Raw genomic sequence first — 25033 nt, forward strand, 5'->3', positions numbered from 1 at the left:
GATTATGCTTAATTTGGTCTGGGCTCTATCTATGGACCAAAAAATCTGTATCTTTTGATACTGTGTTGAATGCATATTGTAATAGTTACTACCAGTTTAGAATGCTGATGTACTTTAAAAAAATCAGTGGGTATATTTTTTCTAAATTTCTAATAGCATTCATATAGTGCTTATTTGTGCAATATGTATATGTCTATGTACACACACACATACACCCCTGTATGATTTGATCGAATTGTTGCAACAATCTTGTGAAGCAGGTGTTATTTTTCGGTCCAGGTCACATCATTGTCATGTTAGAACCAGGCCCCAGATCTAGGTCTCCTGAGTCCAGTTTCTATGTGCTTCCATTGCCGACTTCCTGCAAGTGATGGCCATACTCCTGGTTGCACATCCAGGGTCCTGAGGTTGCAGGTGTGAATACTATACATAGGGTGAGGAGTACCGTTTTTTCTTCTTCCTTGTTGGATATTTATTGATTTGAAATGGAAACTGCTGTCAAAAGACACATGATAACTCCCTTGTCCATATACTCGTATAATAGTAGTCTCTAATCCAAATTCAGTGGCCTAGAATTCTAGATCAGTAACTTGGCCATATTCTAATAAACAACTATGATTACCCAACAAATGAAATGGCTTGGTCTTGGAGGAGTGGTAAAGTAAGAGATTTAATCTTTGAGGGAGGTTTTCTTGTAGGCACTCAGTGCACCGCCAAACAACCATTAAGGGTTATTGGTGTTACAGGTTAAATTCATTTAGAGTCAGCTGTTGATACTTGAAAAATGAGTGCTTGGCAGCTGTTGAGCCTATTATTTTAGTTTTTAAAAAAAATTAGAGCCTTTTTGTACACTAAGAAGGATTGTTTTAAATGAAAAGCCATAGCAAAAACCTCATTTCTGAGATTATCACACTATACAAAAGTTCAAATATTGTTAATGTTCTCTAAGGGAGAGCTATGGTAATTGGGACTAATACCAGCATATTATTGGTGATTAGTGATTATTAACAACAATGTTAAGTCTTTCACACTCTAACTGGAAGCCAACTTACGAATCTCTGGATGGAAAAATGACTTTCTTGAGGGGATATGCCACATGTATGGTTTAAGCTCAATTTGAGACTCAACTGTCATAAAGACTAAGGTTTGAAGCAGAGGATTTTGTGAACGAGAGACTTGGCATTAGAGATATGGCAAGTGTGTGTCATTTATCAACAGCCGAGCTTAAAAACCAATGTCCTTCCTTGATTATTCACAAAGAAGAGTCGTGGGTGAGATCCTTTCATGCATTTTAGTAGAGTTATTAGTCAAAGAATTTAGGACAACATAAAAACTGATGATCAAGAAATGAAAATCTATGAAGAGTGATGTTCCATTTTCCACGAAAAAATTAAAGATAGAAGCAAACCTTTAGCACCATCTCTAAAGACAGGAACCACAGAGAATGAAATGATAATTCCTTAATTTGTATCCATTTTTTATTAGAGAGCACTTTAATATATATTGTACTATCATGTAGAGAGTGATGTTGATAATGTTTATTTTCTAAAATGGTGGGAAGACCCAGTTAATGAGAATTGAAACTTGGCAGTTGTTGCTGTTTCATAAGGAGAAAATATAACCTGTCCTTTTAATGCCAAATTGAAATGGTTGATGGACTCTGTGAGCACTATTCAGGCTAAATGAAATCTCTGGGAGAAACACTTTGAAGGAACTAAACTTACCCTGACACATCTGAAATTAAGTTATATTGACAGTAGTGATACACAGGATAGAGCCCTGGACAGGCAAAAAAAAAAAAAAATAGGATTACAGTGACAGTTTAGTTCTTGACCTCCCTCTGTCCTGACTTCTTATGTAATCTTGGAAAAAATGCTTACCTTCCATGGGCCTTTACACACTTACAAAATTGGAATTATACTGAATTATATTGCCCTTCACTATTGTGAAGGTATGCAGTGTTTCTAAAAAAAATTTTAAATATATTTTATTGTTCTGGCTGGTGTGGCTCAGTGGATTGAGCACTGGACTGTGAAGCAAAGGATTGCTGGTTCAATTCCCAGTCAGGGCACATGCCCAGCTTGTAGGCCAGGTTCCCCAGTGCAGGGCACATGGGAGGCAACCCCATATTGATGTTTCTCTCCCACTCTTTCTCCTTTCCTTCCCCTCTCTCTAAAAAATAAATAAATAAAATATTTTAAAAAATAATGTCATGGTGATGATGAATTCCTTTAGCTTTACCTTTTCTGGGAAACATTTTATCTGCCCTTCAATTCTAATGATAGCTTTGCTGCATAGAGTCATCTAGGTTGTATGTAGGTCCTTGCTTTTTATCACTTTTAATGCATTTTACTAATCCCTTCTAGTCTGCAAGTTTCCTTTGAAAAATCAGCTGACAGTCTTATGGTAACTCCCCTGTGGGTAGCTATCTGCTTTTCTCTTGCTGCTTTTAAGATTCTTTCTCTATCTTTAACCTTTGTCATTTTAATATGATGTTTCTTGGTGTGGTCCTCTTTGCATCCATCTTGTTTGGACCTCTCTGTGCTTCCTGGACTTATATGTTTATTTTCTTTACCAAATTAGGGAAGTTTTCTTTCATTATTTTTTCAAATAAGTTTTCAATTCCTTGCTCTTTCTCTTCTCCTTCTGGCACCCCTGTGATTGAATGTTGGACCTCTTGAAGTCCCAGATGCTCCTTAGCCTATCCTCATTCTTTTGGATTGTTTTTCCTTCTTGCTGTTCTGATTGAATATTTTTTCTTCCTTGCAAATTACTGATTTGATTCTTGGCTTCCTTCCCTTCACTGTTGATTCCCTGTAAATTTTTCTTTATTTCACATAGTATAACCTTCATTCTCCCTTTGTCTTTTTTATGCTGTTGAAGTACCCAATGAGTTCCTTGAGAGTCCTAATAATCAATGTTCAGAACTCTGCATCTGACAGATTGCTTATCTTCATTTTGTTTAGTTCTTTTTGTTCTGTTCTCTCACTTGGGCCATTATTTGTCTCCTCATTTTGGTAGCCTCTCTGGGTTTGTTTCTATGTATTACATAGAACAGCCTTGACTCCTTATCTCAATAGCATGGCCTGTTGTAGAAAACAGCATTGGTAAGTTGGTTGGGGTGGGGCCTTTGATAATTGCCTTGGTGGGGCAACCCATGTGAACCAGGTGGAGTCTAAATACGGTGTTGCACTTTGTGGCTCTTTGTGGGGGAGGGCTCAGAAAGGGGACTATTGCCACTGCCTGGCCTCTGGAGTTTTGTCTGGGAGAAAGCTGTCCCCAGCATTCCCCCTGATGCCAGACACTTCAGTTTCTTCCCATATGCCACTGGTGCCCTTCCAGTTGCTGCCCCAGTGCTGGAGCTCAGAAGGAATGAGTCTGCGTAAGTCCTAAATCTGCTGTGGACCCTTTACAGGGCCACTCCTGAGGATCCTACAGTTTTTTCTGCCATCTCAACCCCTACTGGTTTTCACAGCCAAAATTTATGGGGATTTATCTTGCTGGCATTGGAACCCTGTGCTGGGTGGCCTGGGGTAGGGCTGGGATCCCTCACTCCTGAAGTATCCCTCCTGATTTTTATCCATTACACATAGGTGTGGGATTGCCCATTCAACATGTCCATATCTCTGTGTCTCTACCACTCCTACCCATTTGGATGAATGCAATTTCTTTAGTATCTTGGTTGTTGGACTTCCATACAGCTCGATTTTCTGTTGAGAGTTGTTTTGTAGTTGAGTTGGGTGATAGTTGTTTTGTAGTTGAGTTGTAATTTTTGCTGTGATTGTGCGAGGAGGTGAGCTGTATTTACCTATGCCTCCATCTTGATCAGAAGTATTCCTAAAAATTTTGAACACCTTAGAGAAACTCTCTTAATTAACAGACATTATTATAATAGAACTGATAGAAGTTATATACAGAAGAATGTTCTAACACAAACAAAAATCACAAGAACTGCAAGGTTAGGCAGCTTCAAAGTACATAAAGTCTTCTGGGTAGGAATGATAGCCATTGATAAATGAAGAAAATAATTTCCTTGGACAGAGATGAACTTTAGATTAGTTTGGAAAGGGATAGTTTAACCTGAGATGTTGCTTATCTATTGTTACAAAACAAACCACCATCAAAATGTAGTAGCTTAAACAACAGCAATTTTATTTTCTTACGATTTTGTGGATCAGCATTTTCTTCTGGGCTGAGTAGGGGTGACTCTTCTGTTGGTCTGTCTTTGGGTCACTCATTGAAATGGCTGTAGTCACTGGGTGATTCAAGCGAGGCTGGTTGGTCTATGATGGTCTCACTCACATGGTGTTGGTGCTGGTGTTTCTAGGGCTTCTCCCTTCTTCCCTCCCACCCTCCTGCCTTTCTCTTTCTCTCTCTCTGTCTCTGTTTCTCTCTGTCTCCCTCTGTCTCTTTCCTTTCTCATCTTCAGGGGGGCTAGCCTGAGCTTCACACAGGTGTTCCAAGAGGGCAGGAGCACAAGCTGCAAGATCCCCTGCAGTGAGGGTTAGAACTGTTGGAAAGTCACTTCGACTTTATTTTATTAGTCAAATTCTGTCACGAGGCCAGCCTCGATTTAAGGGCTGGGAAAGCAGATTCCTCCAGCTATTGAAAGGATGAATGGAAAGTTACATTTCAAAGGCTGCATAGGACTGTGGGGAGTTACTGCAGCCATATTTACAAACAGTCTACCATATGTGGTGTGGGAAGGGCAAAGGGTATCTAGGTAAAATGGTCTGCTAATAAATTTAAAATGGAAATAAAAAGAGTTATATCATGAAACGTAGTGAAGGAGAACCAAAACAGCCTGAGACTCAAACAGAGAGACCCAAAACAGTCTGAACCTTACAGTGTGTGTGTGTGTGTGTACATATGTATACATAACACACGTTTTTGAAATAAAAACATAAGAATTTTTATATAAAGGCTTTTTGATAAAAGTCGATGTGCTAATACAACTCTGTGAATTAAAATGCAGAACTTGAAAAATATTACTTAGGAAAGATAGCCAAAGGAAAAGTAAAGGGATCCTTGTACTCTTTTGTATCAAGTTTATAGCACTGAACATTGGCATCTGATCAATCCTGGGGAAGGGTCAGAATGCATTAGATACTATAAAGAGCTTGACCTAGAGGGTGACTTCTGGGAGGAAAATTAAAAATCACCCCACCCCTTTGTATCTGAATGAGTGTGTGTGTGTGTGCTTGTGTATGTGTATCCATGTCCTGTAAGAGACCAGTGAGAATGTGAACACTTGGGCTGAGTCCTCCCTGTCTCAGAGGCTGGGAGAGTCCTGGGGAGACTCTGGAGCAGAACGTCTTCCATCCTGGTGCCGTGGCAGGGCCCTGGTGCCTGTCTGCTGTCGTACTATTAGATCACAGGAGTAGAGACTCTTGTGCTCCCACCACCCATAGAACTGCAGTCACGTGGGCCCTCTCATACTCAGACCCGAACCTCAGTAATATAACAAGAAGATATAATGGCATTACAGCCAAAGAGGATACTCCATGAGAACAGATAGAACAGAGAGTGGCAGCTGGAGACAGATGACAACCCGACAAAAAATAGTAAGAGCACATAAGGGGATTTAAATGCACCACAAAAAGTCTTCCTAGAGGTGAAATGCATGATTTTCCAGTCAAACATTTTAGTAAACAAACTGAAGGAGGTGGTGAACATTCTTCAGACTTGAATTAGTAGCTTTGTCAGTCAAGTGGAAGAAGCTGAAAGCACAGAACAAAAATATGAAGGGATGGAGTCTGAGAAAATAGATCTAGGAAATATAACATGTGAATAACAGGAGCCAGAGAGGGGAAAGGAAGAGATGGAGGAAAGGCAATAATTAAAGTAACATAAAGTTTTTCTGAGCTTAAAAATTAAGATGAGTCTATAAATTCAAATGGCTCATTTGAGTTCCAGGTAAGATTTATGAAAAATGCATCTTTGTATGTATATTAAAAAATATCTTAAACTCTTAAGAATTAAAAGTAAGAGAAAGAGAGAATGAGCTACCTACCATTAAGAAATATTAGACTTGCAGTAGATTTCTCATTTGTGACCCAAGAAGCTAGAGATGATGGAATAACTTCTGAAGGTCATGGAGACAAACTGCCAGCAGCCCGAAACTCATACTCATAGCCAAGTTGCCATTTCCCTGTCAGAAGAAAAGAAATTTACTGTGATGTTAGAAATTTACATCCCTTGAATACAGAATATTCATTTATGAATTTTTCACAAAAATAGATCATATATTGGAACACCAAGAAGACCTTAAGAAATTTAAAGTAAAAGAGATTTTTTTTACAGATTTGGTTTTCTGATCAGAATCCAGGAATATTAAAAATAAAAAACAGAAAGTAATAAAAGAAAAACTTTATTATTTGGAAATTTAAAAATATTCTTTATAGCATTTGTATCAAAATCAGAAACAAAAGTGAATTTACAAGGTATCTAGAAATCAACAAAAGGAGCACAATTTATTCCAAAAACTATGGGATAGAGTTAAAGCTGTAGTTAGTAGAAATTTTGCCGTCTTTTGATATTTTCATTATTTAAGAATGAAGACAAAGTACACTCATTTTGAAATGAGAAAAAATGACAGAACAAGCTAAGATACATTAGAAAGAGAAAGACAAAAGCTGAAGTTAATGAAACAAAAAATTATAGAAAAGATAAATACAGATAATAGCTGGTTCTGACTTCCAGCCAAGATGGAGGCATAGGTGGATACACTTTGCCTCCTTGAACAACCAAAAGGTCAACAACAAATTTAAAAACAAAAATAACCAGAACTTCCAGAATATGGAACTGTATGAAGTCCAAACAACCAAGGGTTAAAGAAGAAACAATCGTCCAGATTGGTAGGAGGGGCAGAGATGGGCAGCTGGCATGGGAAGACGTGCGGCAAGGCAACAGCTGGAGAACCAGGCAGGTGGGGGGGTGGCTGATGGACTGGGTGGTCCCACATCTGTGTGCAGATAAACCAGGAGGAACAACTAGGGAGCAAAGTGGACTGTGGAACCTATGTTTCCAGCATAGGGAAATAAAGCCTCAAAACTTCTGACTGAAAAAGCCCGCCCATGGGGGTTGTAGGAGCGGGAGATACTCTCAGCCTCACAGGAAAATTTGTCAGAGACCCAGGGGATCCTAGAACATACACAAACCCACCCACCTGGGAATCAGCATCAGAAGGACCCAATTTGCTTATGGGTAGCGGGGGGGGGGGTGACTGAAAGCTGGCAGAAAGCTGAACAAGTGGCATGTTCCCTCTGGGACACACACAGCGCCACACACAGCGCCACAAAGCAGCAATGTGGGTTGCCCACTCTGGCAAATACCTAAGGCTCCACCCCTTGCTACATAACAGGCATGCTGAGACAAAAAATATGGCCTAAACAAAAGAATAGATTCAAGCTTCAAAAATAGAACTAAACAATAAAGAGATAGCCAACCTATCAGATGCAGAGTTGAAAGACTGGTAATCAGGATGCCCACACAAATGGTTGAGTATGGCGGCAAAATAGAGGGAAAAGTGAAAGCTATGAAAAGTGAAATAAAGGAAAATGTACAGGGAACCAACAGTGATGGGAAGGAAACCAGGACTCAAATCAACAATTTGGACCAGAAGGAAGAAATAAACATTCCATCAAAACAGAATGAAGAAATAAGAATTCAGACAAATGAGGAGAGGTTTAGGAACCTCCAGGAAAACTTTAAATGCTCCAATATCTGAATCATAGGAGTGCCAGAGGAGAAGAAGAAGAGAAAAAAATAGAAAATTTGCTTGAAAAAATAATGAAAGCAAATTTCCCCAATCTGGCAAAGGAAATACACTTCTAGGGAGTCCAGGAAGCTCAGAGACTCCCAAAGAAGTTGGACTCAAGGAAGCACACACCAAGGCACATCATAATTACATAACCCAACATTAAAGATAAGAAGAGAATCTTAAAAGCAGCAAGAGAAAAGAAGAGAGTGACCTACAAAGGAGTTCCATTAGACTATCAGCTGACTTCTCAAACGAAACCTTGCAGGCAAGAAGGGGCTGGAAAGAAGTATTCAAAGTCGAGAAAGGCAGAGACCTACATCCAAGGTTGCTCTATCCAGCAAAGCTTTCATTTAGAATGGAAGGGCAGATAAAGTGCTTCCCAGATAACGTGAGGTTAAATGAGTTCATCATCATCAAACCTTTATTATATGAAATGTTTTTTTTAAGATTTTATTTATTTATCTTTAAAGGGGAAGGGAAGGAGAGAGGGAGAGAAATATCAATGTATGGTTGCCTCTCATATGTCCGCTGCCGGGAACCGGGAACCGGGAACGGGGAACCGGGAACCAGGAACTGGCCTGCAACCCAGGCATGTGCCCTGACTGGGAATCGAACCGTATTATATGAAATGTTAAAGGGGCTTATTTAAGAAAAAGAAGATGATCAAAATTATAAACAGTAAAATGACAACAAACTCACAACTATCAGCAATTGAACCTAAAAATATCCCCCCAAAACCCAAAACAAACTAAGCAAACTACTAGAATAAGAACAGAGTCACAGAAATGGAGATTACATGGAGGGTTATCAGCAGGGAAGGGGCAGGGGAGAATGGAGGAAAGGGTACAGGGAATAAGAAGTATAAATGGTAGGTACAAAATAGACTGGGGGAGGTTAAGAATAGTATAGGAAATGGAGAAGACAAAGAACTTATATGTATGACCCATGGACATGAACTAAGGGGTGGGGGAATGCTGGTGGGAGGAGGGGTGCAGGGCAGAGGGGAATATAGGGGAGAAATAAAATGGGACAACTGTAATAGCATAATCAAGGAAATATATCTTTAAAAGGCAGATGACCAAAAATATGGCTATTTCTTTGAAAGAAATAAGGAAAGATTAGAAAATTCAGAAAGAGTAAAAAATTCACAGGAGTAGAAATGAGAGGAAGGACATAATCAGAGATGTAGGAGTGATTCAAAGAAGATAGCAAAGTTAACTGCTTTCAACTCTATAGCAAAGAATTTGAAGAACCAGATGACATGATTATTTCTTTGCCAAATATAAGTGTCCAGATTTGATTCAGGAAAAAATGGAAAATTTGTATAGATTGTAAAAGTGATGAAAGATCTACTATTTAAAAAGGCACTGGGATCAGGCAGTGGGAGTTATAGCCAAGTTTTATCTGAACTTTAAAAAACAAATAATTGTATCGTTACTTAAACTGTTCCAGAAGATTGTGAAAAGGTACTAATTCATTTGTGAAATAAACATACATTTAACTACAAAACTCAGTAGAGTGCAAAACAAGTGTGGAGGCCAGTTTAATGTTGACTGTAGAGGCAACAGTTCTATATAAAATATCGGCAGTAGAACCCATGGGTGTATTTGAGGACTCAGTGTTGTCTGGGTGGAGTTTATTCCAAGGACACGAGTGAAAACTATCAGTACAATTCTCAAATTAAAGGTAGAAAATCATACTGTCACATCAATAGTTGCTGAAAAAACATTTAATAAAATGTATAGGCACTACTAGTAAAAAGTATAAATTAAGAACGAAATGAAAGGAAGAAGAATGGGACAACTGTAATAGTATAATCAATTTTTAAAAAGAACAAAATGAATAAAAAGAAACTACTTTTAGTATAATAGACCACTTACCAAAATCACCAATGAGGATTATCCTAAATAGCATAACATACTAAAATTACGATCACCATATTTTGCCATGTATAATGTCTACTTTTCTGCCCAAATTTTTGAGGGAAAAATAAGGATGCTCATTGTACATGGGTAGTACCTGAAATATCTTGTATCTGTTCTTGTGTTTGGTAACTATTTGTTATGTAAAATTTCTTGTACCATAATATGTTCAAAAATAAATAATAAAATTCTTCTATAATACAAAAAACCAAGTATCTAAATATAAATTAATAACAACCTAATTAAAAAATTAAAACAAATGGTTATTTTCCTGAAAGTTGGGGCCAAAAATGTGGCTGCGCATTATACGTGGCAGAATATGGTAATAGCCAGAACTAAACAGCCTTGCTATCATTATGCACATTCATTTAACAGATGTATTTTCACCACTCATATTGGGCCAGGATACTGTTCTATGTTCTGAGGAATAAAGAAGACAAAACGTTGTGACTTGTGGGCCTTATATTCTTGTGGGAATTGTTATTTAACATTTTTAAGAGTTTCTAGTGATTCAGTAAGATAAGAAACATGAAATAACTGGAATAAATATTGGAAAAGACTAAGTTAAACTATCTCTCTGTTCCTAGTTGTATGATTGTATACCTTGTAAATCCAAGAGACTCCCAGTAAAACCTATTAAAATGAACAAGACTTTGGTAAGTGGCTGAGCTCAAAATAAAATCACCTTCTTACCCTATAATGTCAATAGGCTCTTAGAAATGAAAAGCAGAAAATATCATAATAGTGAAAAATATAACAATACTAAAGAATAAATTGAAAAGAAGGTCATGAAACATGGAGAAAATTAATGTCTTACTGAACAACATAAAGCAAGGTTTGAACAAGTGAGACATACCATGTCCTTGGATTGGAAGTCTTAATATGGAAGAATACGTTTGGTGCCATTCCAGTTCCAATCCCAACATATTGTTCTATTTGATAAAATGATCTGAAAGTTTATAACAGAAGGTTAAGTTCCACTAATAGCTGAGAAAGGAATTTCTCCACTGTATCCCCCCCCTAGAAAAAAAAAACATTGCATGTAAACTCCATGAGGGAAGGGGTTTTGCTCACTGTTGCATCCTCAGCACCTGTGACTGTGTCTGGAATGCAGGAGACAATAAACTGTTGAATGAGTTGATAAAAAAGACTACTAAGGGTCAGCCTACTAGGTACCAGCATGTACTAAAAAGCCATGGTATTCAAATTATTATGGTCCAAACAGAAGGCTAGATAAATCAATCACTGGAATACAATAGAAAACCTGAAATAGATCTCAGAACACATAATCCAGAAATAATGAATTATGCACTATAACAAACAGGATTGACACAAATGGTTGTTAGTCTAGAAGAAAATAAAATAATCCTATCTTATGCCATATATAAAAATAAAATTAAAAATAAAGCAAGACAAATTGTGTAAGAAAATAACTGTGTATAATTTTAAGAGCAGTATTAATTTAAGATTAGAGACTCAGAAACTAAACATATGACTACAAAAAGCAAAATATTTTAAGGTTATTAAGCAAAGCAAATAAAAGTAAATTTTGGAGGAAGTGCTTGCAATACAGAGGGCAGAATTTAATATTTTAATGACAAGGAGCATTTATAAACTGACTAGAAATGCTAAACAACCCAATAGAAAATAAGCAAAAAATATGAAGATGTAGTTCAGAGAAGGGCAAATCCAGAAGGCGAACAAGTAAGATACTCAGACTCAAATGATGATGCCTGTTGCTCTTAGGGGAAATAGTACTGGTTGCGGTGTGTGTCTACTGGGAAGTAATCCAGCCACATATGTTAGAAGTAATATCTGATTGACCCAGGAATTCCATTCCTTGTTTTTCTTAAAGAAATAAAAACACCTGTAGGTAAGGATTACAAGGTAATGTATTACAAGGTTGTGTTCTGCAGTAATGTGTAGGGGGTAAGTGGAGATAAACAAATGTTCAGCAGGAGAAGAATGTTGGCTGTATCACAATATATCCAGATGGTCAGATACTATGCAGTCATTTAGAAAGGAACTTAGGGCTCTATCAGTTGATTTGAAAGACTTTTATGAGCCATTATTGAATGGGAAAAGCAATGTACAAAAAATTGGGTATGATATAGTAGTTAGAAAAAACATGGAAAGAATATGCTTATATGTGTCTTAACAATTATATGTACATGGATAAATATATGTACGTGGAAATATACATGTAAGAAAATATACCAGGTAGTTAATATGGGTTCCTGGGGAAAGGGGTGGCATTCAGGATGATAAGGGAGGAGGACAGTGCAGAGGGGCAATTAACACAAACAAGATACAACACACACACAGACCATTAATAAAGAAACAATATGTATGACCACTTTTGTATATACATTTGTGTGTCTACGTGTGGGCATGTGTGTGTACACCCACACATGTGCAAATGAACCCACAGGAACCCTCACACGCAATTAGATCCAGAACCCCAGTTCCTCTCTCATTAGGTGCCTGTCTTTTGCCACTGTGTATGTCTGCCTCCTGCTTCTACTTCTCGTTTTATTTTTGGCTTTATTCTCTCTTATTTTCCCCCTGGATGGCATGGCAGTTCTTTGATACACCTTTCCCCCCTGGTCTGTGCTTCTCCCATGTTCCTCCAACCTCAGCTTCAAAAAAAAAGTCCCAGGAGTTTTGACGGGCTTGGTTTGAGTCACATGCCCACCCACCCCGACCGATCCCTGTGAGCAGGAGGATAATGGAGTTCTCCAATTAGCGGGGCCTGGATCACAAATCCACACCTTGGGAGAGAAGGGAGTTACAGTGTTAGTGATTAGTGGGTGCAGCCCAACCACAGTCATGTAATTTGAGTGAGTGGAGAACTTCCCCAAAGAAGCAGCGGTGCCCTGGCCTGTGTGGGTCAGTTGGTTGAGTGATGTTGGGTGCACTGAGAGGTCGCAGGTTTGATTCCTGGTCAGGGCACATACATAGACTGTGGGTTCACTTGCTGGTCACTGCGTGTGTAAGAGGCAACCGATCAATGTTTCTCTCCCTTCCCCCCTTCTTCCCTCTCTTATTAATGTATAAGCATGTCCTCCGATGAAGATAAAAAAAAGCAGTGGCAGTGGGGAAGGGGGCAATGTGGTGTAATGGAGAAAAAGAGATCCTAGGTGGACAGAGCAACAGATGCCCACTGGAGGCACTGCGCGAGCCTAATTTGCATCTTCAACATAAAAGGAATTGAGTTGTGGGGGAGATGGGTTTGAGTCAACTCATCAGTACTGTACATTTAGGGCAGTGAACATACTCATTTGTGCAATAATTTATGTTGATTTATGAGAATTATGATAGGTAATCATCCTTTTGTATATTCTTACTCTAGATGATTTATGCTAGAATTAAAGACAAGTGATTAATAAGCAATATTAGCTTCATATATTTTAATGTGACATACTTTTCTAGTTAAAGACAACCTTGTGTATTCTTTTTCCAGCTTTTTAAAAAAATATTTTACTTATTTATTTTTAGACAGAGGATAAAGGTGGAGGAAAGCAAGGGAGAGAAACATCAATGTGTGGTTGCCCCTTGTATGCCCCCTACTGGTGACCTGGCCTGCAACCCAGGCAGTTGCCTGACTGGGATTCAACCAGTGACCTCTTGGTTCTTAGGCCAGTGCTCAGTCTACTGAGCCACACCACCCTGGGCTTTTCTGCCAGCTTTATTGAGATGCAATTGACATACAACACTGTAAATTTAAAGTATGCAGCACAATGACTTGACTTACATATATTGTGAAATGATCACAGTAAGTTTGGTCCACATTGGTCATCTCATATAGATACAAAAAAAGGAACAAACATTCTTCCTTGTGATGAGAACTTGTAGGCTTTACTCTCTTAAAAACTTTCAAATGTACCATACAGCAGTATCAACTGTAGTCATTATGTTGTCCCTGGTTTATTTATGTTATAACTGGAAGTTTGTACTTTTTGACAACCTTCAGACAACTCCCCATCTTCCAAGCCCCCAGAAATCTAATCTTTAGATATCTTTTCTAGATGATTTTTTTTTTTTAGATTCCACATATGAGACCAAACTTGTGCCAGACTTGTTTCACTTTAGCATAATGCCTTAAAAGTCCATGCATGTTGCCAAAAATGTCGGGAACTCCTTTTTATGGCTGCGTAATATTCCATTGTGTGTATATGTCACATTTTTATCTACTATTCACCCACTGATGGACACTTCAGTTGTTTCCATGTCTTGGCTATTGTAAATAATGCTGCTGTGAACCTTGGAGTGCATACATCTCTTTGACATTGTGTATTCATTTCCTTTGGATAAGTACGGATTGCTGGATCATGTGGTAGTTACACTTTTAACCTTTCGAGAAACCTCTGTCCTGTTTTCCACAGCAGCTGCACCAATTCGCATTCCCACCGGCAGTGCACAGCAGATCCCTTTGCTCTGTGTCCTCACCAGCATTTGTCATCTCTCAGCTCTTTAATCATGGCCCTCTAACGGGAATGAGGTGATACCTCACTGTGGTTTTGATTTGCATTTTATGATTAGTGATGTTGAGCACCTGATTTTCATGTACCTGTTGACCATTCATATATGAGAATCTTCTATGGAGAAATGTCTATTCAGGTCCTTTGCCCATTTTAATATTGAATTATTTGGTTTTTTGTTTTGTTTTGTTTTGTTTTCAATTGAGTGGTATGAGTTCTTTATATAGTTTGGATAATTACCCCTGATCAAGATAAATGATTTACAAATATTTTCCCCCTCCCATAAGTTATCTTTTTATTTTGCTGATCATTCCTTGCTGTGCAGAAGCTATTTAGTTTGATCGAGTCCGACATTTTGTTTTTGGTTTTGTTGCGTGTGCTTTAGGCATCATATCCAAATAACCATTGCCAGGACCCATGTCAAGGAGCTTTTTCCCTGTGTTTTCTTTTAGGAGGCTTACATTCAAGTCTTTTAATTCATTTCAAGTTAAGTTTCATAAGTTGAGTGATGTAAGACAGGTGCCTAATTTTATTACACAAAAGCCTTTTGTTGGTGTTTATATATTCTCCAGCTTTCTGTGCTGTTAGATGTAATTTTGCTTATTTATCCTCATTGACTATTTTTCTCTCTCTTTTCCTGGTGTCATGTATATATTGACATACTTTTTTTTCTTTTTCATATAACTTCACATACATCAGTCCTGTCTATGGCAATAGAGGCAATCAGTCACTGCTGTGAATTATATTACCATCCACTTCAGTAGGCCTGTAATTGAGAGGACAGGAGACTGAGCGGGACGGCAGCTGCGAAGAGAATGCAACATGTTGGGCCTAGGTGGGCCTTGGTCTCTGTGTGGCCGCCAGGAAGACTTAGTGAATGGGAGCTGTCCAGTAAGTAGGTCACCAATGGCCTGCCCAGGACAGGGACCGTTCTGTGAAGGCAGCTAGGACTGGATGTGGTGATAGTGACAGAACACCTTCTTGTCTGTGACTGTCATCCTGGAGATGTTCATCCCACAGGAGAATAAGAAGCCATCTTTGTGGGATGGCTTCTTTGTGGGCAAGATAAAGTCACACTTTGCAAGGACGTGGGCACATGTGTTCTGAACAGGGTCAGGATCAGGAATGAAGATATTTAGGGCACACAGAAGGAACAAGGATACAAGAATTAATGCTTGTGTCTGTATACCGTTTTTGTGTTTAAGAGTGGACACGTGGTAATTGGCTTACGGTAGCAATTTTGAAATACATGCATTTATAGATAATAAAGTTTTAAAAAATTCTACATTCATTTTTTGGCTGATGTCAGGTTCTATTTACTTATTAACTTCTTTTTCCCACCAAGAATATGTTGCCACTGATATCCATTATAATATACATTCTTGTTTTATATGGGCAATTAAAAATTGAGTTAAAGCCATGAATAAAAAGGAAGGTAATATGTACTCATTTACTAGTTGTTCATGATTTTGGAAGTTGTCCAAGTGCACCTACCCACTGCCTCTTCTCTATTAAGGCAGCGTGACACCTGGAAAATTCCAGGTTCTGCATAGCCGCACTCTGTTCCTTGGGGTTATGGCAGCCTTCTGCTATTCTTGTTTGGGGAGCGGTCCAAAGTGCAAATATAGTTTGATGTTTTGCTGAGCAAAACACAATTTAAGATAAATCCACTACCAAAACCACATCTGTTAAAGCAAAATAAAGATTTTTTGGACACTTCCTATATTGTTTCTTTCTTCCATTCGTACTAATAATTGAGAATTAACTGTATACATGAAATCAACCTTCAATCATTTGTCCAAAGCCAGTAGTGGCACCTAAAGGCCAACATTAAGGACAGTTGATATTATGCTTTCTGTCCCCTATAGAAAGAGAGTTCACATGAAATAAAGTAGGCAGGTGGGTAAACCTTGAGTACGTCTTCACCCATGCATGTGTGGTTCTTTGCGTTTGCAGATGTGACTGTGTATGTGTTATGGTGTATATAGTCTTTCTTGAAAATTAGACTTGTTTATAATGCTTATGTCAGGTGTCACAGGCTTCATTCTTCCTTTAGTGAATGTATATGTACAACTATGGTTTTTAGGACTAGTATTGAAACACAAAGTTTGAAACTAAATAGTCAAATGGTAGCGGCATTTATAAAAGATCGCTCTGGGGAGGCGAAAACAGTCTATAGTAATTAAATATGCTGTCATCTCTGTCACAGTACTTTCTGAAAACACATGTTAAGCATTTATCCTTAAAACTTCTCTTGTGTGTTCCTAAGCCCTATTGAGGGTACTTAGACAACTGGTATTTACACCAGAATCAGTCTGTATGGAATTGAATTTGATGACAAATGTATCTATTTCTGACATGTGTCCCATTCTATTTTCAGAGAGGCCAGAATTTGTTACAACTGTCAGAGAGAAAATCACTATGTCTAGCTATACAGGGTAGCTAACAGTACCCTGGAGTGTGTTTTACACTGTTAGACCCTTAATTCCTTCTTTGCTATCATATTTGTGGGCTGAAAAGCTAAGCATGGAGATAACACTTTTCTGTCCTGTGGGCAGAAATGTGTGAAAAGATGAAGGGGATTTAACCTGTTTTCTGCCTCTGATCATTGAAGCTCAGAAAATTCCGTAAAGCGCTTTTCAGTAGAACTCTTTACTATATTAGAATCTCTTTTTTCCTTTGCAGACCCCCATGTGACTTTTTCAGATACGTGTGCGAGACAGAGTGTTACGTGTAGAAGCTGGAAATGCCTGGAAGATTTCTTGCTTCTGTCGCTGCTCTTCCTGCCTTTTCTCTTCCCAGCCTGATGTGGATGATGTGACATTCGGAGGGACACCTTCGTCAACCTTGTTCTTCAACAAGGCACGTCTGGCCGAAGATTGTATGAATACTTCAGGATGGCTAGTCAGCCACCAGAAGACGCCGCAGAGGCCCAGGTCTCCGACGAACTCGAGTGTAAGATCTGCTATAATCGATACAACCTGAAACAGAGGAAACCCAAGGTGCTGGAGTGTTGTCACAGGGTTTGTGCCAAATGCCTCTGTAAGATCATAGACTTTGGGGACTCCCCTCAAGGCGTCATCGTCTGTCCTTTCTGCAGGTTTGAGACATGCCTGCCAGACGATGAAGTTAGTAGCCTGCCCGATGACAACAACATCCTCGTGAACTTGACTTGCGGAGGCAAAGGCAAGAAGTGCCTGCCAGACAACCCCACTGAGTTGCTGTTGACCCCCAAGAGGCTGGCCTCGCTCGTCAGTCCTTCTCACACTTCCTCCAACTGTCTGGTCATAACCATCATGGAGGTGCAGAGAGAGAGCTCCCCGTCTCTGAGCTCCACTCCCGTGGTAGAATTTTATAGGCCTACAAGTTTCGACTCTGTTACCACTGTGTCACACAACTGGACTGTGTGGAACTGTACCTCCCTGCTGTTTCAGACATCCATCCGGGTGTTGGTTTGGTTGCTAGGTTTGCTCTACTTCAGCTCTTTGCCCTTAGGGATCTACTTGCTGGTTTCTAAGAAGGTCACCCTGGGGGTAATCTTTGTTAGCCTCGTCCCTTCTAGCCTTGTTATTCTGATGGTGTATGGTTTTTGCCAGTGTGTGTGTCATGAATTTCTAGACTGTATGGCACCTTCTTAATCAATATGCAAACTAAGAAATTTGACACATGTTGCCATGTTTCAAGTTAGGAAATTCATTTATTTCCTTTTCTGGTCTCTATGATTAGTGATCATGACATTAACTAAACCATTGGCCCATTTTGGTCTTTGGTCCATTTTCCATCAAATGTTGACATAGTTGGTTTTCCTGTATTCTGGAAGTACAAATGTTCACTTCATTTAGCAAAGAAGCAAAAAAAAAAGTGTAAGCTAAGTGAGCTTCTCAGAGAAAGGGCAGGATTTCACTCAGCCCCACGAGACAGACACCGAGGAGGGTTGTGTCTGACTGCAGCTGAGGTCTTTATAGAAGGTTGGGAATGTGCTGAGTCCTCCTCTCGTCACCTTGGGCCATCTCTGATGGAGGGTGAACACGAGAGGAGGGCAGTTCCAAGACGGGTCCATTTGAAAAGTGTGCTCTGCCTGCCGGCTCTGCCCTTGGACCTCCCCGCGCCCTGCAGCTGTCTTGTCTGAGGTCCATGCTGCTCTCTGTGGGCTGCTGCTCCGCTGAGGTGCTTGCTCCCCTTGCACTTGCTCCCTGGTCAGGAGGAATCTCCGTGTCAGTCCCTTGTGTGGTTTTAATTAAGTATCTGTTTTGCCACGATACTAAAGAGAATTAGAAACTTTGAGCCATTTGCATCACAATAGACTTTATGACAGGATGGTGGCTTGTCTTTGAGACACACCCTCCCCCATATTTATGTTCCTCTCTCCCCTGTCTTCTCTGAAATTCTCATGGAGCAGTCATTGCTCCTGGAAATCTTCATTTGCATCTTTAAACATTTTAGTTCAATTTTTTTTCTTAAAACCACATTGTTCAATTAGTCCCACCCCTTATCCTGAATGAAGCTTCATTGAAATTAATTCCTGTAAGTTTATGAGGATCTTGGTTTTTCCCATTGTATTTTAAATTCTGTTGTGGACTTACTTAACTCAATCCTACAACAGTTTGGGGGTAGATGTGACGGTGGAAACCCAGAGGCAATGAATGAGATGTTTCAGTTCACAGCTTGGCATGCTGAGAACCTCAATATTCTGCTTTACTGATTTTACTAAAAAACAATGGTTTGGGTTTATGTGCAGGAATGTTGGAATAGACGAGGCAAAAGGATTCGCGAGAAACACAAAAAGCTGGTGCCCTGCTGGAAAGGACCTGTAAGGAAGTAACATGGAGGTAGCAGAGGCCATGTTAGAAGGGCTTCAAGTTCTCACACGACTTTTCCCAATAAAATGATAAGCTTTTTTCATGATGTAGAGGAAGTTGAATGTATATATTTATGAGAGGAAATTATTTACCATTTTTTAGGTTTGAGGGGATAGAATGTCCACAGAAACTAGAGAACAAAAAGCTTATTAGTCTCTAAAACCCATTCCTGATGATTAACATTAAAATATTTATTACTCTTAGAAAGGGATGTTACTAAGACAACTTTAGTTTGTTTGTGATGAAACATTTGTTGTGTGTATAGTTGCGATGGACCAGTTCCAATCTCCTTATTCGGGAAAAATTGACACCTATTTCTAGAATAGTAGTTTGATTTTAATTACATAACTATTACCTTTGAGAATATATATGCCCAAGATAAATGTGACAGAAAAGTGTATGTGGGATGTGGTCCAATGAAGTTAAGCCTCAAGACCCAGATAAATACACTTGATTTCATAAAATCTACTTTAGATAGCATTGTAAATGCAATTTCCAAATGCCTGTTTGTACTTAGAGTAAATACACGATTAGGAAATGGTTTGTGGTTTGGATTTATATATTTATAAGGTTTTTTAAAGAAATGTTCATTTTGTCTGAACAAAAATGATGTTAAATTTGATATTAGAGATGTAACATCATATAAATTAATGAGGTATATGATGAGATTTCTAGAAAGCTCTGGATATGGGTCCTATGCACTTTGCTGATTTGTATAATGTCTGCAGTTTTAAACTTGTATCTCTCTGTGTATTGTGATAGTTTTTTTTGTTGCTAGTAAGTAAAAAGTTTTAATGTATGACAACAAAAAACTCCTTATGCTGTTGAATGAAAAGGAGAATGTTTCAATATTTTATTTACTGCAGTGTTTTGTTTGTCCATTAAACTGTTATTATTTCCAAACTGGAAGTCTGATTTCTCTGGCTCACGTCGAGAGTCAGTAGTTACTTTGGACGTCTGTGGTGGATAACTGCAGCCTTCCACAAGTGTTCTTTCAGCCAGCGCCTTCGTCACTCGCGTACAGGGTTCAGAACCGTCAGCAGTGCTGACCTAGCCCCGTCCGTTCCACTTCTAAAAGGCCTTCATACAAAAAAAAGAGAGAGAGAGAAATTAGGGAAGGTGAGACAAAAATACTGCCTTTGTCTTTAAATACATTTTTCAGTTTTAATTTATGTTGATTTGTTTTCCAGATTTTGCCTAGCTGCTCAACAAAATGGAATTCATTTTGGTCAGAGAATCACTCACTTCCTGTGGTCTGGGCAAATTTTAAAAAATTACCTGATGTCTAAATATGACCACTTTTAGGCAAAATAGAAATAATGTAGAATATGTAGCAGTTATATGCTTATGCTAATTAGTGAATTGGTAGCACATATTAATTAAGAATTATGGTTTCATTCACTTCCCATGTCTTTACATAAACCAGCAAAGAATCGGGTTAAGGGAAGCAGTAACCTGTGCTACTCATAATGTGTGAATGCGTGCTCTTCGCTGAGAGGCCCTCAAATGATGAGCATTCACCTGGTTGTACACAGATGCTAGGCCTCAGAGACAGGACCCTGAGTTTAAAGAAATGTCCTAACGTGTCAATCAGGTGGACATGGAAGTGAAGGGCCCCCGTGTTGACAGGCTGGCCGAGCCAGCAGCCACAAACATGAGCTCAATGACCGCGGGGGCACAGAGAAGAGCGATGGAGCTGAGCTGTGATCCTGCGTGCTTCTGCATTTTCTGAAACTTGTTCTTTTTGCATCTTCTTCTTGGTAAAAAACAAATACTTGCCTTGATTCCTTTAAAACACCCAGAAGCACTACATTTTATTCTAGAGCTTTCCTCAAAGCCTGAAAAAGTTTAATCAATGGCTTTTTAAGCTTGAGTCTTAAATGTTTTCCAATTCTCTGCCCTTTTGATGTTTACGTCTCTTTGCCTTAAATCCTTTATGAATTCTTACAGCTCTGTGAGAAACCTGAGGTTTAGTATTGAGTCTTCCCTTATAAGTTTACTTTTGTGTAAAAGAGATTTTTTAAAAAGTAGAATTTAGATAACTAAACCTTGAAATTTGAGTAAATAACAAGTGAATTCTGAAGGAATACAGATTCAGCTCAATTGCTTATATATCATTTAATCTTGGTATAATCCACATCTAAGTATACTCAGTGTATAGATATTTATGGTTTTATCATAAAAGTGATTTAAATTTGGGAATAAAAAATTATGTCCTGAATATTGTGTATAATAAGTAGAAATATATGCAAATGTGTTTTTAAAAGTAGTTCAGACTTGATTTCAATAAAGCATTCAATTACTTGGAGCAATTATTCTAGAAACATTTGAATTAGGAGTTGATTAGATGTGCAGCATATTAACATTTCCCCTTTAAATTGAGATAGTTGGGATCTTATAAGATTAAAGAATGAGCTTTGGTTTAGTAGTAGGTCATTTTAGATACTGGTTTGCCCCTGAAATGCGATGCTTTAGGTAAAGAAGTTTCTATGTTCAGATCCACCTGCTTCAGATAAACGATCTGGCCTGAAGACTTAGATTTGGGAGTCTCTGGTGTTTCAATAGCCATTGAGATAAGGGGGTAGAGAAGTGGGGAGGGAGAGGAAGCAGAGTGCCAAGGCTGAGCTCTCTTAAGCTGTGACTTTGAATGACCGGCAGAGGAGCAGGCAAAGGGACTGCGTGGGATCAGCCAGTGCTGAGGAAAGTGAGGAATGGGAACTGGAGGATGTGTGGTCCCCAAAGCCCAGAGAAAGGAGGTGGAATTAGGATAATTAGATGAACACAAGTGGGAGAAGATTTGAGATTAGTTTACTTAAAAAAAGGACTTCCCGCCAACATGGAGACGTAGGTAGGTACACCATGTGTGCTTCCTCGCACAACCAACAGAAGGACAATAACAAATTTAAAAACAAAAAATAATCAGAAGTGCCAGCAAATGGAACTGTATGGAAGTCCAGCAACCAAGGACTTTGGTTAAGGCTAAAGAAGAAGCATTCATCCAGACTGGTAGGAGGGGTGGAGATGGGCAGCGGGCATAGAGGACTCGAGGCACGGCAGCAGCTGGAGGACCAGGGGGGACAGTGGCCTGCAGACCGGGAAGTCCCACATTTGCATGCAGGAAAACCAGGAGGAACAACTGGGGAGCAAGACAGACTGTGCAATCCAGGGAAATAAAGCCTCAAAACCTCTGACCGAAAAAACCTGTGTGGGTTGATATGGCAAGAGAAACTCCCAGCCTCACAGGAGAGTTTGCTGGAGAAACCTGAAGGGTCCTAGAATGTACACAAACCCATCCACTCAAGAATCAGCACCAAAAGAGCCCAATTTGCTTGTGGGTAGCAGAGAAAGCGACTGAAAGTCAGCCAAAGCTGAGCAAGTGGCTTGTTTTCTCTTGGACCACTACACCCCATTCAGCACCACAAAGCAGCAACATGGGTTGCCCACCCTGGTGTAACCCACACCTAAGGCTCTGCCCCTTCCTATGCAACAGGCATGTTGAAACAAAAAAAAAAAATACGGCCCAAATGAAAGAACAGATCAAAGCTCTGTTCTTTGAACCAAAATAGAACTAAGTGATGAAGAGATAGCCAACCTATCAGGTGCATAGTTCAAAATACTGGTGATCAGGATGCTCAGTGGTTGAGTATGGTCACAAAATAGAGGAAGAAGTGAAAGCTACGAAAAGTGAAGTAAAGGAAAATGTACAAGCAACCAACAGTGATGGGAAGGAAACCAGGACTCAAATCAATAATCTGGACCAGAAGGAAGAAATAAATATTCAATCAAAACAGAATGAAGAAACAAGAATTCAAAAAAGTGAGGAGAGGCTTAGGAACCTCTGCAAAAACTTTAAATGCTCCAATATCTGAATCACAGGGATGCCAGGAGGAGAAGAGGAAGTGCAAGAAATTGAAAACTTACTTAAAAACATAATGAAGGAGAACTTCCCCAATCTGGCAAAGGAAAGAGACTTCCAAGAAGTCCAGGAAGCCCAGATAATCCCAAAGAAGTTGCACCCAAGGAGGAACACACCCAGGCACATCACAATTAAGTTATCCAAGATCAAAGATAAGAAAAGAATCTTAAAAGCAGCAATAGAAAAGGAGACAGTTACCTACAAAGGAGTTTCCATAGGACTATCAGCTAATTTCTCAAAAGAAACCTTGCGGGCAAGAAGGGGCTGGAAAGAAGTATTCAAAGCTATGCAAGGCGAGGACCTACATCCAAGATGATTATAGCCAGCAAAGCTATCATTTAGAATAGAAGGCAGATCAAGTGCTTCCTAGATAGTGTCAAGTTAAAAGAGTTTATCATCACCAAGCCCTTATTATATGAATGTTAAAGGGGCTTACCTAAGAGAAAGAAGATGATCAAAAATATGAATGGTAAAATGACAACAAACTCACTGCTGCCAATAACTGAACCTAAAAAAAACAAAAACAAACCAAACAAACAACTAGAATAGGAATAGAATCACAGAAATGGAGATCACATGGAGGGTTATCAGCAGGGAGGGGGCGGGGGAGACTGGGGGAAAAGGTACAGGGAATAAGAAGCATAAATGGTAGGTGCAAAATAGACAGGGAGGTTAAGAATAGTGTAGGAAATGAAGAAGCCAAAGAACCTATACATACGACCCATGGACATGAACTAAGGGGGGGGGGCGGGAATGTTGGTGGGAGGAAGGGTGCAGGGTAGAGGAGAATAAAAGAGTAAAAAATGAGACAACTGTAATAGCATAATTAATACATGTATTTAAAAATAAAATAAAGCTAATTTTAAAAAAGGGTTTTCAAGATTTTTCATGAAGATTTCCAAATATACAGAAAATTTAAGAGAATTTATCATTTGTACAGTTAGCACTAAGAGTAACAGTTAACCTTTCACTATATATTTTCCTCTCTCCCTTAAAAGACATTCCCTAGTTTGACTATAATATTATTACATACAAGACAATTAAAAATATTTTCTAGCCCTGGCTGGTGTGGCTCAAATTGGTTGGAATATTGTCCTGTGCTCTGAAAGGTCATTGGGAGGTCAGGGCACATCTCTGGCTTGGGGCCTGGATCCCCAGATTCCAGCTGGGGCATGAATAGGAGGCAACCAATCAATGTTTCTCTTCTCTCTGTCTATGAACCTACCTACACGAGCGTGTCAGAGAGTCCATGTGCAAGAGAAGTTCAGAGATGGGAAGCGGGGTTGAGGTATATAAGACATCCTGAGCGAGGGGTGAGGTAGTGCCCTTTGGGGGCTTCAAAGGTCCATTGCAGGATGATATGGAAGAACAGACGTCAGTATATAGAAGTTTGTCCTGCCCTGTAGGTCAAGTGAAGGTATCTCTGATAATCTCTTATGGGCAAGGCCTCTAATTCAAGTGCTTCTAGTTAAGTTAAGAGGTGGGAGTAGAGGCTTCACCTGAGCTAAAGTTGTCGTTAGCTCAAAACAATCTGCACGCCACGTAGGCACGTCCTGGGGTGACTTGTTCTGTACCACACAGTTCCTTCCTCTGAAACTGTCCCAGAAGTTTCACGTTCTAGAAATCGGGTTGGTACATTGCCCTGGAGCTCATTCAGCCCTCTCCCCCTAGTTTGTGCCAGTGCGGTTCCAATTTAGTTGAGCCAACCATGAATTGTCTCTTGGCTAATAGTATAACAGGCTAAGTCAGATAATTTTAAGAGCTGGCTTAATGTTTCAAATTTCTTCTCCATGGTTTAGAATAAATTTGGCTGTTATTGCTTTATAGCTGTGGATAAGAAAGCTTATCTTCTAACATGGGCTTTTAAATGAGTGAAACACTTTGGCACCAAAATATTGTTTTTACTGCTAAATCATATTATTAGTCATTAAATGATCGTGTTTTGTTACATGCTTAGCCAAAACCTCTTGCAGTCTTCCTCCCCCCACCCCACTTTCTTTGATTCCTTCAATGCCACTTATGGAAGAACCTAGTGCCTTGCACGGGCCCGGCCTCCACACCGGCACACACACACCTTCCGAGTGTTCCCGTTT

At 39.3% G+C, this 25033-nt stretch overlaps 1 protein-coding gene across 4 annotated transcripts in view; it reads left to right on the plus strand.

Moving 5' to 3' along the window:
• The window catches only part of RNF182 (ring finger protein 182), a 61303-nt gene extending 42438 nt beyond the window's left edge, over positions 1-18865 (plus strand). For all 4 annotated transcript variants that reach the window (XM_037037962.1, XM_037037964.1, XM_037037963.1 and 1 more), the window contains exon 2: positions 16851-18865. In XM_037037962.1, coding sequence (XP_036893857.1) covers positions 17063-17803 — 741 coding nt within the window. In that variant the 5' untranslated portion in view covers positions 16851-17062 and the 3' untranslated portion in view covers positions 17804-18865. The remainder of the gene's footprint in view (positions 1-16850) is intronic.
• The last annotated feature ends 6168 nt before the right edge of the window (positions 18866-25033 follow it).

The sequence above is a fragment of the Sturnira hondurensis genome, unplaced genomic scaffold (assembly GCF_014824575.4).
Source record: "Sturnira hondurensis isolate 20B ecotype Veracruz unplaced genomic scaffold, ASM1482457v3 Scaffold0023817, whole genome shotgun sequence".
NCBI lineage: Eukaryota > Metazoa > Chordata > Mammalia > Chiroptera > Phyllostomidae > Sturnira > Sturnira hondurensis.